General features: G+C 36.1%; 4 protein-coding genes across 4 annotated transcripts in view; 2 read left to right on the top strand and 2 right to left on the bottom strand.

The window, feature by feature from the left end:
* LOC125839527 (serine/threonine-protein kinase STY13) overlaps positions 1–17,025 on the top strand; it is a 192,157-nt gene that overhangs the window by 167,556 nt on the left and 7,576 nt on the right. The gene's annotated exons all lie outside the window — the stretch shown is intronic.
* Positions 2,973–10,442, top strand: LOC125839542 (proteasome subunit beta type-2-B-like). Its single transcript, XM_049518530.1, has 3 exons — positions 2,973–3,253; positions 3,338–3,461; positions 9,934–10,442. Exons 1-3 carry the CDS (start codon positions 3,096–3,098, stop codon positions 10,264–10,266), a joined length of 615 nt encoding a protein of 204 aa, XP_049374487.1. The 5' UTR covers positions 2,973–3,095; the 3' UTR covers positions 10,267–10,442.
* LOC125839540 (non-specific lipid transfer protein GPI-anchored 25) lies at positions 10,986–13,529 on the bottom strand. The gene is made up of 4 exons (XM_049518528.1): positions 13,148–13,529; positions 11,731–11,766; positions 11,560–11,640; positions 10,986–11,305 (listed from the first exon to the last, which is right to left on the bottom strand). The coding sequence occupies exons 1-4, from the start codon at positions 13,527–13,529 to the stop codon at positions 11,097–11,099; spliced, it is 708 nt and encodes a 235-aa protein (XP_049374485.1). The 3' UTR covers positions 10,986–11,096.
* On the bottom strand, positions 14,720–16,047 carry LOC125839538 (non-specific lipid transfer protein GPI-anchored 21-like). The gene is made up of 4 exons (XM_049518526.1): positions 15,616–16,047; positions 15,428–15,454; positions 15,251–15,325; positions 14,720–15,128 (listed from the first exon to the last, which is right to left on the bottom strand). The coding sequence occupies exons 1-4, from the start codon at positions 15,953–15,955 to the stop codon at positions 14,857–14,859; spliced, it is 714 nt and encodes a 237-aa protein (XP_049374483.1). The 5' UTR covers positions 15,956–16,047; the 3' UTR covers positions 14,720–14,856.

Genomic DNA, 17,025 nt, shown 5'->3' on the forward strand with positions numbered 1-17,025 from the left:
AAAAAACGTCAAATAAATTAGTAGTATTGATGATGATAAAAGTTAAATAAATTATTTTTTCTATTATTTAAATTTTTAACATAAAATTTCCAATCTTTTAAAATTAAAAATAAATGTTAAAAATAAAAATAAAAATGGAGGCAATAATTATTTTATTAAAGAAAAATATGTGTAGAAAAAGTAGAAGTAGATGAAGTTACTTTAGTTCATCTTTTTGGTGGGCCTCAATGTACAATTTCTATAGCTTTTAGTCCAACTCTTTAGTGCAATGTTGGTCCTCCAAACTCCCATTTCTAAATAAGAGTAAAGTAATATTGGGCGTTAGTTTGACACCAATCAATAAACAACAAATTTTACTTATGCTTGCAAATCAATAATATAACATAAAAATAATTTTAAAAAAAATCAAAGCCAGTTATCTTATTCATATTATTCCATTCTTGAAATATCTTATTAAGAATGAAAAATATCAACATCACAACTCCAATCTTCCTCATTCTCCTTTATCTTTTTTCAGGTAATTCATTTCTTTTCATTTTTCTAAAATAAAAAGGTGCTTGAGTTAATCCCACAACGCAAAGGTGGATCTACATTTTGCATATATATTTATTATTTTCAACTTCAAACTATTCTCTCTATGTATGTATACATAATTGATACAGTATATTTTTAATAAGTTTGTTGTTAAATTTTTTCTAGATATCCTTGTATTGGAATTCAAATTTTGATAAGAACTCATGTTAACAACAATTACACCAACAATCTATTTTAACTTGTAATAAGTTCGATTCTTGAATCTGATTGATGTTTTTCTTTAAATTACATCTTTATGAATTAGGGATGTTTATTAATTTGAGATCGTTGCAGAAAGGCATATGGATGCGGAGTAGAAGTAATAATAGGGGGTTGTCCAGACGCAATGGCATGCTATGAAACATGTAGGCCATGTTATCGAAATATTGGAACATGAGTGATCGCAGAGTGTTTAAGGCCAGACCATTCTATTGGCGTACCATACTGGCGTTGCCGATGCGAAATGAGTAATGGTGCACCTTGTCCACCGCGTGGTGAACCTCATTGCCTTAAAGATCCTCCCTCTGCACACAACTGAGCGTCAACATGTGTGCTTCATGAGTGGAAGAAAAAATAATACTTTATTATATATGAGTTTGAAATATTTGAATATATCTATTCGATAAATATATAATGATCAATTTCGTTATGTGATTCCTCCCTTGAACAAAATCCAATTATTTGTAGTTTTTTTAGTAGGTGCATAGGGTGTTTGGACAGGATTTTGTTTATATTTGGTTTTTTTTTTTTGGGTGGGTGTGGGGGATGTTAATCAAGTTGAAGCCAGAAAAAGGAGTATTTGAAAGAAATAAGAATAATTAGAGCCCGTTTGGATTGACTTAAAAAAAATAGCTTTTAAGTCAAAAATTAAAAGTCAAATTAAAATGACTTTTAAGTCAAAAAATAAAAAGTAGGGGGAGACCTACTTTTGATTTCTGACTTATTTTAAGTAATTTTTTACATTGTCAAACACTTTGTAACTTATTTTAAGTCATTTTAAATTTATTTTAAATTATTTTTTATATTTGTCAAACACTTTCAGAAGTCAAAAACTGACTTAAAAGTAGATTTAACCAACTTTTAAGCCAATCCAAACGGGCTCTTAGTAATAGGATTTTAGATTTTTCATCAAAGAAATAAATATGTTAACACATGAAGAAGCCAAGAAAAGAATTTGAATGAATAACCCGCTTCCGCCATCCTAACTTCATACATGATTGATATAATTATCTTATGATTATACAATCTTATGATTATATAATTTTTGTTACGTCATTAGCCGCTAAAAAATTTCTAACAATAAATATACAAATTTGCTTATCAATGGGTTTTATCTTCTCGACCTATACTGTTTTAGACAAATAAACATGACAGAGTTTTATGTATAAAATATTAGAACACCTAGCAAACAAAGAAATCGAAAGAAATACCACTATCTACCCTACAATGGTAGTAGGACACACATTAGCGAAGACGATAAGTTCCTAATTAAGAGAATGAATACATATAACAATTTAGGACTGTTGATATTTAAATTCGGAGTGAAATTTGTTGTGAAGCTTAACTAAAGTAAATTCACATTTAAATAAGAGGCAAATTACAATTAGATACATAAATCGTATGTTCAGAAAATCAAAACGTTATTGAGTTAAAGCAAAGACGATAAGATTGTTTGGCCAAAGAGTGTATTATTGGAGCGGACAATATTACCTTGGCAATTAGGATTGTGACAAAAGTAAATTTATGAAAAGAAATAAAAAATCAGATTATGGATAACTTATAGAAAACTCACTAGTTAGGAGCTTATTATTTAAATTTATGTTAGCTTGCAATATTATGAATATCATATTTTGGACTTTGGATACACATATCTAACACGTCCAGATACATCTAGATACATGTATATCAGATACATGAGGTCAAAATTATGTGTAATTTATTCTAAATATCAATTGGATTCACATGCATTTGACTCTCTCCCCTCTATCCTATCTCACTCACCACTCTAATCTCTCGCTTGCCTCTCTCCTATCTCGTTCGCCACCCTAATCTCTGCTTGCCTCTCTCCCTGTATCCCGGATACATGTATCTAGTATGATTCATTGTGTTTAATTTTGTACATGAATAACTTATTTCCTATTTATCTAACTTATATCGTATAAGTAATTTAAAAAAATACATAAATAACTTGTTTCTTATTCAACTACCAAACGATCCTACCCTAATCTCGTACTCCATACAAAAGAAAAAATAGGTCAAATCATAGAAATAAAGTTGGTGTAGTAGACTTCCAAACTAGAAAACTATAAGGTACAGTCTAGTAATAATGACAAGATACATGGATGAAAGTGCAATTAGCTTAAAATATGAAGAAAAAGAAAATGCTCAAACTTGTTCTCCAAGACGCCCTTCGAAGCTCTTATACTAACCCAAAACATCTTAGTAAAAATATTGGAGAAATCTCTGCAAATCTCTTGTAGAAGAAGAAGATCTGAAGGATCTATAGAACTTTCTAGAAGAAGATGGAGTGTGTGTTCGGAATGGTCGGCAACGGTTTCTCACTGGTGGTGGCGGACTCCTCCGCCGTTCACAGTATACTGGTTCACAAATCCAATGAAGACAAAATCATGATTCTCGATTCGCATAAACTTATGGGAGCGAGTGGTGAAGCTGGAGACAGGTTTTGTTTGCTAGATTCAATAGTTATCTTGTTCGATCTTTATGGATTTTTATTTGTATGCTGAATTTTTGGGTGAATTTGCAGAGCTCAGTTTACGGAGTATGTGCAGAAAAATGTGGCTTTGTATCAGTTTCGTAATGGTATTCCGTTGACCACAGCTGCTACGGCTAATTTTACAAGAGGCGAGCTTGCTACAGCATTGCGTAAGGTATTGGTTTTAGCATCTAGGGTTTTGATTCTGTAGTTACATGATGATTTGAGCCTGTTTTTTATTTGGGTGCAATTTTAGGGTTTTAAATATGTAGAAGTCCCAAAATGTGAAATTAGGGTTTGACACTTTAATCAATCAATTAATTAAGGATTAACTGTACACTAATCAAGTATGCATGAACTCCATACTAGCTGGGGTTGGCTGAATGAATTCTTTGGAACCATTCCTTTCTATTAAGGCCCATTTCATTTCGTGGTTCCGTAAAGCTAGAAAATTTCAAAGGTTCTCTATTTGGTATACAGTATACTGATATACATGTCCCTAACCTGACTAGGAAAGACTCCTGAATCATAGAGTATTAGATGAAGTGTAGATTATAACTTGAACAGATATAAGAAGTAACTAAGCCTCTCACAAAAGGTAGGGATAAGGTCTGCATACAACCCACCCGCCCCAGATCCCACCTCCACCTGTGGGATCTCACTGGACATGTTGTTGTAAAAGTAATTAAGCATCTTCCTCTTGTTTTCTATTAACACTGTTTGGATTAAGAAAAAGAAAAAATGAGTGAGAAAAGCAAGTTTGTGTTGGTAAATTCAGCATATGCTATTTCTCCTAGTAGTCTGCTCTATCTAAATTCTAAAATGAGTTGCTGTTGTTGTGCCAATCAATGGGATTCTGCATATATATCAGGGCATGAAATACCTGTTGTAGCATTTTCAAGTCTGGCCATATTATCAACCCTGTGTATCAAAGTGTCTGCAGCAGTAACAATTCTGTATAGCATTATTTAATGTAGTTAAAATTCTCTCCTTTTTTTTGCATTCATTAGCTTCACTATGAGGATAGTTATCTTTGATTACAGTCCTAGATCTTGTGAAAGTTCTGCCTTCTTTTTTTAGCTTCTTTGATGACAGTGTTGACTGAAATTAACATTTCAGAATCTGGCCAATGATGAATATTAATGTTCCAGGAAGTAGAGAAACTTCCTTGTATAAACTTGGGGCCCAATTGGACATGAGCTTTTTTTTCCAGAATATTGTTTGGCTTTACATTGGAATAATTCAAATCAGTTTTTCAAGTTTCAAGTGGATTCTTTCTTATGAATCACAAAATTTCAAGCATGTCCAAACACAACTTCAATTCTAAATACCATATTGCTCTTCAACTTCAGAAACTCTTTTTTTTTAACTTTACAACCAAATCTATGTCCAAAGACCTAATAAGTATGACCTCTAGTATATAGCCCATCTGTCAGTTTTGAGTATAGTCGCATGATAAACAACATTGAAGCACCATTTTGATCCTAACAAAAATCTCCTGCTAAGTTGTAGTATTAGTGCGTTTACCAGATAAGATGTATAGGGCAAGTTTTAGTGCAGCTTTAGAGTTGTTTCTTTGATGACTTGTAAATCATGGGTTGGGGAAGTAAATGAATCCTGTTTGCAAAAATGCAAGAGGAATGTTGTGTACGGAATGTGCCTACTCTTTCCCTACCCGTGTGCTAGTTAGAGAGCATTTTGTGCATGTTAAACCTCTTTTGTGGTGTACATCCAACTAGATTTCGAGGCACGAACTTGTCTGTCTGCAAAATGTATACTTTGCTAATGGATAGTGGTTGAATCAATCAACTAAGCTTTCAATCCAAAAAAATTGAGTTTGGTTATGAATTCACTACATTCATTTTGCTCTATTGGGCCCCATATTATTTCAATACTCAATAAGTTGTCTTGTAAGACAAAATTAAGGGTAATCTGAAACTAGAGTTCCCGTAGATCTCACACTTTGGACATACAAATCTTTTAGCAAACTTGTGCATGTGTGAGATTTAGTGTAGGTTTAACAACAATTAAGTCTTAATCCTGACTTCTTGTTATCATCTCTTTTTTTGAGAGGGAAAAAGATGATCCCATATTGTTGGAACTAAGATGTGTTCGCTAAACCAATTGGGATCATCTACGTAGATCACTTGCTTCCATTAAATCCATAGGGATTTAGAGAGATTGTAGCGAATTTGTAGGTCTTCTAGGAGAACATCCCTCTATATGATTTCAGTTTATGTTCTCTTCTTGCACCTTCTGTCATCATTGTTTCACACATGCATACTGGTGCATTGTAGGTTCACATAAAGCATGACCAAACTGTACTCAAGTGACCTTTTCCCATTTTATCCTCTATATGTCCACTTTGAACCCTCTTTCGGATGTGAATTACTTTTTATTTGAGTAATTTTCCTAATCTTCCAATCCTCAAAAGTTTTGTCTAATCTTGTATGAAGCACATACATCTTATCATTTCCTTGTGAATTTGCCAAGGGCCAAGATTCACTTTCATTTAACATTGCTAGTCTTGCAACATTTGATATAGTTTGCCTTTTTTCTTTAGTATGTTTGTTCCTATTGCTTAGCATTCTTGTAGGCCATAGGATATGCTGTAGCACTCCCGAAAGATGAACTTAGATATCTAAAGTGTTTTTATTTAGGTAGACACCATAACTCCTGCTTAATGTCACTACAATTTCATTTTTTTTGAGCAATATGAAAGTTGGGAACCAACAAAATTATAGAATGGTGCTAATGGATAGTGAGAAGCTAAACTGCAAAGAGGGGCCTCCCATTTGATTCATCACTTTTTGGCCTCTACACATTTTTGCCAATCTTGCTCAAGTGGCTTCTAAGGTGTTAGGGGTGTCAAGGGGTAAATTTGGAGGCCATAAAGGAGATTGGTGGTGGAATGGGGAAGTCCAAGGTAAAGTGGACAAAGGTGGGGATAAGAAGTTGTATAGGCTCGCAAAAGCAAGAGAGAGGAAGGCGCGCGACTTGGACCAAGTGAAGTGTATCAAAGATGAGGAAGGCAAAATACTGGTGGAAGAGACCTCCATCAAGCAAAGATGGCGAAGCTACTTTCACAAACTTTTAAATGAAAAAGGGGAAGCAGGCATTGTGTTGGGTGATTTGGCACACTCTGAAAGACTTCGGGATTTTGGATACTGTAGGTGCGTTAGGTCCGAGGAGGTTATACGGGCTATTAGTAGGATGAGTAGGGGAAGAGCGACCGGACCCGATGAGATTCCGGTAGAATTTTGGAAGAGCATGGACAAGGCGGGCATAGAGTGGTTAACTGGGCTGTTTAATGTTATCTTTAAGACAGCAAAAATGCCTAAAGAATGGAGGTGGAGTACAATGGTTCTGTTGTATAAAAACAAGGGTGATATCCAAAACTGTAACAACTACAGGGGTATCAAATTGTTGAGCCATACTATGAAGATTTGGGAGAGAGTGGTGGAGATGAGGGTGAGAAGAGGGGTGTCCATCTCTGAGAATCAGTTTGGATTCATGCCGGGACGTTCAACTACCGAAGCCATTCATCTTATGCGTAGACTGGTAGAAAAATATAGAGAAAGGAAGAGAGACCTATATATGGTGTTCATTGACCTTGAAAAGGCCTATGACAAAGTACCGAGGAATGTCCTCTGGAGGTGCTTGGAGTCTAAAGGAGTCCCGATGATTTATATTAGGGCGATAAAGGACATGTACGGTGGAGCCAAGACTCGGGTTAGAACAGTTGGAGGAGACTCAGAACATTTCCCAGTTGAGATGGGGTTGCATCAAGGATCAGTCCTAAGCCCTCTCCTATTTGCTTTGGTGATGGACGAGTTGACGCGGTCTATTCAGGAGAAGGTCCCATGGTGTATGTTATTTGCGGATGACATAGTACTGATTGATGAGACGCGGAACAGAGTTAATGCGCGGTTGGAGGTGTGGAGACAAACGCTGGATTCCAAAGGGTTCAGGTTGAGTAGGACCAAAACAAAATATTTGGGGTGCAAATTCAGTGATGTGGTGGATGAGACAGATGTGGAAGTGAGACTTGCCGCACAAATCATTCCTAAGAAGGAAAGTTTTAAGTATCTTGGGGCTGTAATCCAAGGGAGTGGTGACATCGACGATGATGTCACACATCGCATTGGGGCTGCTTGGATGAAATGGAGGCTTGCTTCTGGAGTATTGTGTGATAAGAAAATTCCACCGAAACTTAAAGGTAAGTTTTACAGAGTGGTAGTTAGACCGGCCTTGTTGTATGGAGCGGAGTGTTGGCCAGTCAAGAACGCACACGTTCATAAAATGCATGTTGCGGAGATGAGGATGTTGAGATGGATGTGTGGGCACACTAGGAGCGACAAGATTAGGAATGAGGTTATCCGGGAGAAGGTGGGTGTGGCCTCTGTGGTGGACAAGTTGAGGGAAGCGAGACTGAGATGGTTTGGACATGTGAAGAGACGGAGCGCAGACGCCCCAGTGAGGAGGTGCGAGGTAATGGTGGTAGAGGGTACGTGGAGGGGTAGAGGTAGGCCCAAGAAGTATTGGGAGGAGGTGATTAGACAAGACTTGGATATGCTTCACATTACCGAGGACATGACTCTAGATAGGAAGGAGTGGAGGTCGCGTATTAAGGTTGGAGGTTAGTAGGGTTAGCGTGTTGTCTTCCCTTGCAAGGGTATGGGCTGTTAGCGTTTGGAGTAGACCTAGCCTTATGCTGTTTACTGCGTTTCACGCATCGCATTACTTTCTTGTTGTTATTGTCTCATTTGTTGATTATACGCTATCTTTTGTATTGGCTGTTATGTTTTATATATATCTCTCCTGTCACTTAGATTTGTTGTTCTTGAGCTGAGGGTCTCCCGGAAACAGCCTCTCTACCTCCACGAGGTAGTGGCAAGGTCTGCGTACACTTTGCCCTCCCCAGACCCCACCTAGTGGGATTTCACTGGGCATGTTGTTGTTGTTGTTGCTCAAGTGGCAAAAGGTGGAGGATTTGTGGCTTAGGTCGCAAGTTCAAGCCCCACCACACCATGCAAAGCGAAGCCTGATATTTAAGTGGAGAAGGGTAGAGGGGCGGGCCCATTATCCACCGAGTTTAGAAGGCTGTGATTGGTCCAAAGGGCGGGTCACAGACGAATTTCTCGGTTATAAAAAAAATAAAAAAAAAATGAAAAGAATAGTGACGTGCTTCTGTTACACTAATGACCTGTTCTCCTTTTATGACTTATAAACAGGCCAATGTTGCCATACAGTTTGCGATGGTTCAGGCCCATTATCCACCGAGTTTAGAAGGCTGTGATTGGTCCAAAGGGCGGGTCACAGACGGATTTCTCGGTTATAAAAAAAAATTAAAAAAATGAAAAGAATAGTGACGTGCTTCTGTTACACTAATGACCTGCTCTCCTTTTATGACTTATAAACAGGCCCATGTTGCCATACAGTCTGCGATGGTTCAGGCACCACCACTTTAATCCTAATTACCCTTAGAACAACCATCTAAATTAAGTTCAGCGAGGGAGGGGGTTTACTCCAATTGACTACTGTTAATGTGTATATTACTGTTGGAAATGAATTCGTTAATAATAGGCCAACATAAAGAGGAAGGATGAATATGATGAAGATGTGGGCAGATAGTCATTCAACCACTTAAAATTCGTGAATTCTATCTCTTGATTGGAAATAAAAGATCTTGAATCGGATCTGTCTAGAAAGAGAAGAATTACTTGTCATTCATTAAGGCATCTGGGAGCGCACAATTTCTATCAAAACACACACCATTATCATGTATATGTGCACTTAAAAAGTACTTTAGCAAAGGAGATTGCTAAATGTTGCAAGAAAATTCATCCTTTACCTATTTCTCTGTTACATTAGAGCTCACAGAGAACAAACATAGTAATACTTTTTCCTGCTTATAGCCTTGGGGATATAAAATACAGGTTCATGCACCTTTAAATGCTTCAACATTCTCTAGAGTTTCATCAATTTAATGAATAGATGAAAGTTGATACACTTCAAGAGAAGAACTGTTTGTGTACCATATTTGTTGAACTTCTAGTCAAAATTTCTGGAATGCTCAAGCTAAGATGCACATATTGCTTAAAAAATAAACAATAATACAATTACTTCATATGGGAAAATGAAATTAATAATGACTTCGAGGTTAGGTTGACTTGAGAAGAGGATAAAAGGAGAGCTTTTGGTTGGTGATACAGGCCAGTCTTGCCGTTTAGGGTGTAAAATGAAAGGAAACACTAATTTGTATTTCTCCTTGTATTCCTCCCACGCATGAGCCACAGTTTTGAAAAGGCATAGAGATCTTAAATAGGTGCATTATTGATCTTTCCACCATCTCTCTTTATAAGCATGATGAGTTGACAATGGAACCAAGGTGTCACACTTCTGTTCAACCATGCCATTTGAAGTTCTTTTAAACAAAATGTAGAGTACAGCTGCCATTTTTGTCCTTATGATTTACTTTGAATTCCTTGGTTTTGATTACTGATTACTGAGAGGAGGATATTAAAACTTTCAGTCTGGTTTACTGTTGAAAAACATTGTTCTTTGAGGGTTAGTTTTCAAAATTTTGATGTGCGATTTGGTTTTATGGTACACATTGGTTAACTGCGATGTTTGTTTTTTTGTAGAATCCATACATGGTGAACATTATCCTGGCTGGATATGACAAGGAGACAGGTCCTTCTCTATATTACATTGATTATATTGCTACTCTTCACAAGGTGGATAAGGCAGCATTTGGTTATGGCTCCTATTTCTCTCTTGCCATGATGGATAGGCACTACCGAAAGGACATGACAGTTGAAGAAGCTGTTGATTTGGCAGATAAGTGCATCATGGAGATCCGATCTAGGCTGGTTGTTGCCCCACCAAACTTTGTGATTAAAATTGTCGACGAGGAGGGAGCCAGGGAATATGCTTGGCGTGAGTCTGTCAAAGATGCCCCCGTTTCCAACATCTGAAGCTCTGTTTTTGTGTTATGTTTACTCTTGAAGCCTATGAATATTATGTTCTGGGAAAAAAACTTTTATCATTGTAACTGCCAAAAAATCTGACGCTACAAGTATTCACTGTTTGATCGATAAACCCGTTGTGTTAAAGATTTTAGTTTTAATTATTTTCGAGTTTCAGGTCGATAGATAGCTGGTATTGTGAGACTTTTCTTATGTTTCAACTACCCCTTGTGTTATGCATGTCTCTCTTCATTGATTTGGAAGAAATAAGAATATAGATAGAGTCGTCGCCAATTTGCTTCACCCCAAAAAAGAGCTTTGCATGGATTGTGAGTAAAAAAAAAAAAAAAACCCAACAATACAAATTGAGAATAAAAAGCTGCCGGTGACTAACTATTCTCATCCCCCCCTCCTAAGTCCGGCCTGCATAATGCCTCTCTCAAAAAAAACAAAAAAACAAGAGGGAGCTATGTACACATATATTTCATCTAATACTGTCCTTATGACATGTAATTTAATCAAATTCACTAAATGTCCACACCAAATGATCAACTGAAGCTAAGAAGTTCAAAGGAAGAGGAAGAACAAACCTGGGCAAGTTGATAAACTGAATGGCTGTAGTAAGACAAGTGTTTCTCATATTGGATCTTGCACCGCTTTTCATTCATATGGTAAGAAGATTATGTGTACTCAGATACTGATGAAGCAGTACATGTCAACTACAGGAATTTAACAAAGAATCTTTTTGCCAGTAGTTTTACATCTATCCACAGAATTCTGATCTGACTTAATATCTTCCAATCAAACTGTCTGTTTATGATGCCATGAAAGAGACAATATTAACTAAGTTGGTGCTTGCAAGAGAGATACAGGAGAATCGACATTGCAGATGCAACCCATAGACGGTAATTGCACATTAGTTCTATGGCTGATGAACATTTTGTTGTGGCTTGAGAATCATGGCTAGGATCATCATCAGCATCGGAGGGTGGAGGTGGTAAACTGCCTGATCCTGGTGGATCTTGAGGTGAAGGGTTATCATGATCACCTGCAATAAAGTGATAATTCATTTTTTACTAGAAAATTAACTCCCACCTTCAAATTTCATACCCCTGGTTTTATTCCTCCGAACTAGTATCTGGAGTTTCTAAGAACTGCAGTTATGTGACTCTGATTATCAATTTTATAAATGTTATATAGAGATATAAATGTTATGTGGTAGCAAAGTATTCATCAATATGGAAGGGAACAATTGGAATGTCAAAGTTATAAGCTTGAAGAAACAGAAGATAAGTAACTTGCCTGGATTTGGAGTGCTTGGTGGTCTAGGAGAGCTAGGGGGTGTAGGACGCACTGGTCTTGGACTTGAACCCCTGTGATCTGCTAGAAATTCTTACACAATGAAGTGATCAGGAGATTCTGAATAAGTAGTATCACCAGTTTGGCTGTGACAAAAGATCAAAGGAGAATTACCTGTTACTGATCTAAAAGGAGGCAGCGTAGTTGAACCTGAGTCACGGAAAAAAAGATCATTAAGGTCGAGAATATGCTGAATGAAATGGCTGATCTTTCAATGTACTTAAAAGATCTTCAGTATAGTGAGCTATGTAACTTTTTGTCTTTAACATACTTGTGTCTAACAGGTGTAACATGACGCGTATTACAGAACTCTTAAAAGTATATCAACACTTCATATATGTATGCCTAAAGGAGTCCAGATAACGTAAATGGTGACTGAAACTCTAGTATCAAATTAGCAAATCAAATGGGAAAAAGAGAGAGATTATGGTATTTATGCTTGGATAGCGCTCAGTACTGTCATGCAATTACTGCAGATGGATTTACACACATATGGTTAAGTTGCAACTGTTTTAAGCTAATGCAACTTTAAGATCATGATTTACTAAATGGACATATTCACTCACAGCTGAAGCATACATTATTATAACAATAAATGTAACTATTACATGTAAAAGCTGTCTTCGGAATTAGGAGATTCAATGAGAATTCGTGAAACTTCTTCACATCTGTAACAACGTCTACTTGTCACATCCGTGATAACATGAAGCAAGTAGTAGTACTATCCGTTCTAGGTAGTATAATGTTATTTATACATACAGAATAACTAATTGACAGTAAAAACATTTGCGCATATACACATAGAAATTCTTCCTTTGTGTTCACTTGATGAATTGCTATCTGTGCAGATTACTCAAAACCACAAATGGATGCATTAGCAATATGAACTCTTCATAACATACAGTGAAATAACAAGCATAATTTCTACGGTATAAGCAAAACGTAAGTAGAAATTCAACTATATCGCAACTCAGTGGTAGGATTACCCCATTTTTTGCTTAGATTCAACAAAATGCTTCTATATTTGTAAAGAGCACATTCGAAAACTCTAACAGGACAAATTATATCACCAGTCCAAATCTAAAAAGAAGAATCATAACGTCAAAAGCACAAACCTGCATTGCCTCGTTCTGATAAAATTCAAATCCTAGCATACGTAACTGAGTTCTCAATTGTTCCAATTTGTTTGGCAATTTTCATCTACAGAGATCTGACTAATACAATTTTATGTAGAAACTACATGAATCATGATTATGTAAGCTAGAATTGTCCTCATAAAAAAATGATTGAACATTAAATATACATTATTAAGGTACAGATTAAATCACAATTAGCCTGAATATCTAAAACCGAAGCATCAAACACTTTGAAACAGAGCAACTAATTCAAATCATAGACTCGATCAACAACATCTACTTTCAACTAAATTGTTACTATCGTCTATTAGTCCATGAAGAAAAAATTTCAATACATTTAGAAGATTCAATGCAGTCACAGGAAGATTTATAGTATGAGCAATCGGAATCCAAACCTGAACAGAGAGACTCGAGAGACAGATTCTCCGCCCCTTCTTTCTCCTCCACGGGACACATAGAAGTTAGGGACAACAGCTTCATAGAACTGATAGGAAATCCGAGGAGCTGAGGGTTGCGAACGAGGTAGCAAAGGCAAATTGCAGTATTATCCATAAATGCCGCCGAGAAGTTATCGCAACACTGAAACGGAGGCGAATCAGAGATATTGTTAGGTGGATCGGAAATGTACGGAAGGCATGGCGAGAACGCCACCAGTTCGTCGGCACAGCTAATTGTGGTTGATAATGACTCCGGCGAAGTTGGCGGAAGTTCTGGTGGTTCCGGGAGTGTGCCGGCGGCGAGTAGGAGAGCTGAGAGAAGGATCAGTACGCCTGCCATTGCTCTAGAGAGAGTGAGAGAAACGGTTAGCTTTTGTGTTGCTGATGGATTGTTGAGTAACAGATTAGTGGAAACTAATTTATACTGATTCTGAAAGTTCAGTGGAGTGTGTTATGCATGGAAGAAAGTAGCGAATGGCGGGAAGAGTGTAGTTTGTTTTTTTCCTGACTTTACATGGCAAACTAATAACCCCTCTAATTATTTGGAATAGTAATAAATTTAAAATTTTACAAATACTATAGTGAAAATTTGAGTTTTAGAGCAGATACTGCAAATATCTTCACATAGAGATACTGTATAAGAGCGGATATACATTATGTCAGTGGATACAATGCATTTCACTATTGTTATGTGTACTAAAATACGCAAAAGAGGTTTACGTCGATACTATAATCTGCTTATGAAATGACACTGATATCCTATGATAAGAAATATACAACTAAATAGACAGAACAACTTAAATTGGTAAGACAATTAGCCAAAGGCAATGATATAACAAGATGCCTCTGGTATAAACTTAAATATAAGTTCAATTCAAGCCTCAACAACCAGAATATGTGTCATGCTCTTGTTGCACTTAACAGATGTATTACTCACATACTATCTTGTTCTTCGATTTGATTATTATGTATTGTTTTCATTGCTTCATTAATCTATTATATGTTGATGTTACTGCTCTTTTCTACATTATTATATCTTTCCATACGTGATTTTATTATGCTTTACTTGATTTGATCGAGCTCTTATCGAAATCAATCTCTCTGCTTTCACACCATAGGCACACAATAGGGTAAAACTGCCTACCCACCACCCTTTTCGGACCCCACTTGTGGGATTACATTGGGTATGTTGTTAGTGTATATTTGACACAAATACTTGAGTCAAAGAAAAAGCAGTTGGATAAAACCTTGAAAATTATGCTGATGTCATTAGTGAAATATGTTGAGTAAACATGATGGTCCCTTTGTCAATATACACCTTCAATTTGTAGGAAAAAAACAACTGTTAAGCAATCAAATTCAAGTGGTAACAGGGCAGGAAAGTCATTCAGGGCTTTTTTTTGGTTAACCACAATTGGAGCCCGACTATTCTAGATTCGCACTGCATAGGGCTCCATTCGGGGGAAGCGCTCTTAAGTCATTCAGGTTTCACTCTCAAGATAAAGCAAATTAAAAAGTTGAAAAATATAGATTTCAGGACTCCCAAAAAAATTCATTATAATGCCAGTACAAATTGATTAAAATGAAACAACAAAAAATGTTTACAACCTAATCCACTAATGTAGTCATCACACTCCAAATAATGTTCATATACTATAAGAATCAATTCAGTACAAGTTCAATACAATTGCTCCACAGGCTACTAGAACAACAAATATTGGAAGTCTCCGTGAATCCGGGGCAGAAGAAGGCGTTAAATTAGGCCTAAATCCTGAACCTGTATCAGTATTTCCAGATCCGTCATCTGTTGAAGAAGGCGGTGAAAATCCATTGTAAGGATTTCCCAATCCGCCGCCTGATGGTGATGGTGGTGTTAAGCCTGGTGTTGTATCACCTCCTGGTCCCAAAGGAGGATTGAATGGTTCAGGAACATCATCACCTGACATTAATTAACATGAACCAATTTAGCAATTCGCGGAAATTTATAAGCTAGATTGGACCTTAGGATTCATCATGTTCAACTCAATTCGCGAGAAATTTTAAAAATGAAAAATGAATTACCGTCAGGGCTAGGAGCTTGAGGTGGTCTAGGATTCCGAAATCGTGGAGATCCTGATGGTGATAAGGCAGCTGGACCTGTCACACCAATATAATATAGCTTTATTAGACCAAATTACTTGATTTTGATTTAGAAAAATTTGTTCGTATTAGTTTAGATAAATTGAGTTGTTTTGGTACCTTGAGCTGGAAGAGGAGTAGAAGAACCTGCAATACATAAAAATTGAAAACAGAATTAGTTACCAAATCATAGTACTCGAATGCCAAATGACGTTTATACCCCTCTACGGGAACGTGCACTCGAGCTACAATTCATAGTGTTATCGTCATTTTTAGCAGCTAAATATTGGGGAAATGTTTGATTTTACCTTTGCATTCAATGGGAACACTATCTTTGTTACAAGCTTTGGGGAGGGTAATCGCGACGTTTCTGTTTGGTATTTTAAAAGGAACATTTCCAGTAACAATAAGGCAGAGGCAATCTTTGCCACTGGCTGTAAGGTCCTTAAGAGATTGACAACAAGCTGAAGTTGGTGAACCCGAACCATTATTGCTCATGAAATTTATACAAGGGCTAAAGCTACTTAGCATCGCGCTACTACATGCTGTACTAATTTGCCCTGATACTTGTATGCTAAAAATCATCAACACTATGGCTAAAAATGGTACCAAACGTCGAAAATTCTTCAAAAATTTGAACCCTTCCATTAGTGGTTTTTTTTTTTTTTTTTTTTTTTTTGAGATTTTAAAGAATAGTAATGTGAAGGGAAAATGTGATAAATGTAGAAGAAATTGATGTTGGTTGTGAGAGTGATTATAAGAAAGGTTGTTTTATAGATGAAGATTGAGGTTTAAGAAGAAAATGGAGGGAAGGAAAATATGAAAGTCCAAAAGTGCTATTGAAGTTCAACTACCTTTAACTAACTTCATATCAAACAGAGTATTTAGGTGACCTTGCAAGTTTTATTTTCTTTGTATGACTTTTTTGGAAATCTTTAGAAGCTAAATGATGTGTTTAAATAAGATAAAATATATTCATTGACTTCTTTAATGTTGTCATCTTGTGACCAAGTCATAAATTTGAGTCTGTGTAAGCCATCATTAATACATGCATTATGATAAATTGTTTGTATCACACCCATTATGTGTTGTCTTTTTTCCAGACCCTTCATAAATGTGAGATATTTTGTGCATCGATAGAAGTCATTAAAATCGTAAGAAAGGTCCTTGGAATGCATATAATAATTAGTTATCATTCAAGACGTAGTATTCTTATTTAATAAGTATACTTTATTACTAATATATCTTATATCCCTAAATTCAAGATTCTTTCTTAGAGTAATTAGGTGATCACTCTTAAGAACCAATCGAAAAAAGTTCATCAATTTTGCCGTAAAAGTTAAATACATTGTTAAAAATAATTATTTTATATGATGAATATTTTAAATTTGTAATAGTAAGTTAGTTTACTATTTTTATTAAATTTACAATAAATTATGTTTATAAAGTTATCAGGATTTATATATAATTAATTACCTTATAAGTCATACGATTGTGTAGAATAATTAATAATAATCAATAAATCATTAAAATAATGCTAGGAAATAGCATGGTCATACAGGTGGTAACAAAATAGACCAATATTGCATGATGTAGTTAGGTCTCCTTCCCCACAACAGCCAATTCTTGACGTAGTAGAAGTTTGATTACTTGTAGCTTTTTTTCTTCTCATCTTTATGAACTTTTATAATATTGTTCTCAAATGATGAGTTAGGAAT

Source organism: Solanum verrucosum, unplaced genomic scaffold (assembly GCF_900185275.1).
Source record: "Solanum verrucosum unplaced genomic scaffold, falcon-dt-bn FXZP01000306.1, whole genome shotgun sequence".
Taxonomy (NCBI): Eukaryota; Viridiplantae; Streptophyta; class Magnoliopsida; order Solanales; family Solanaceae; genus Solanum; species Solanum verrucosum.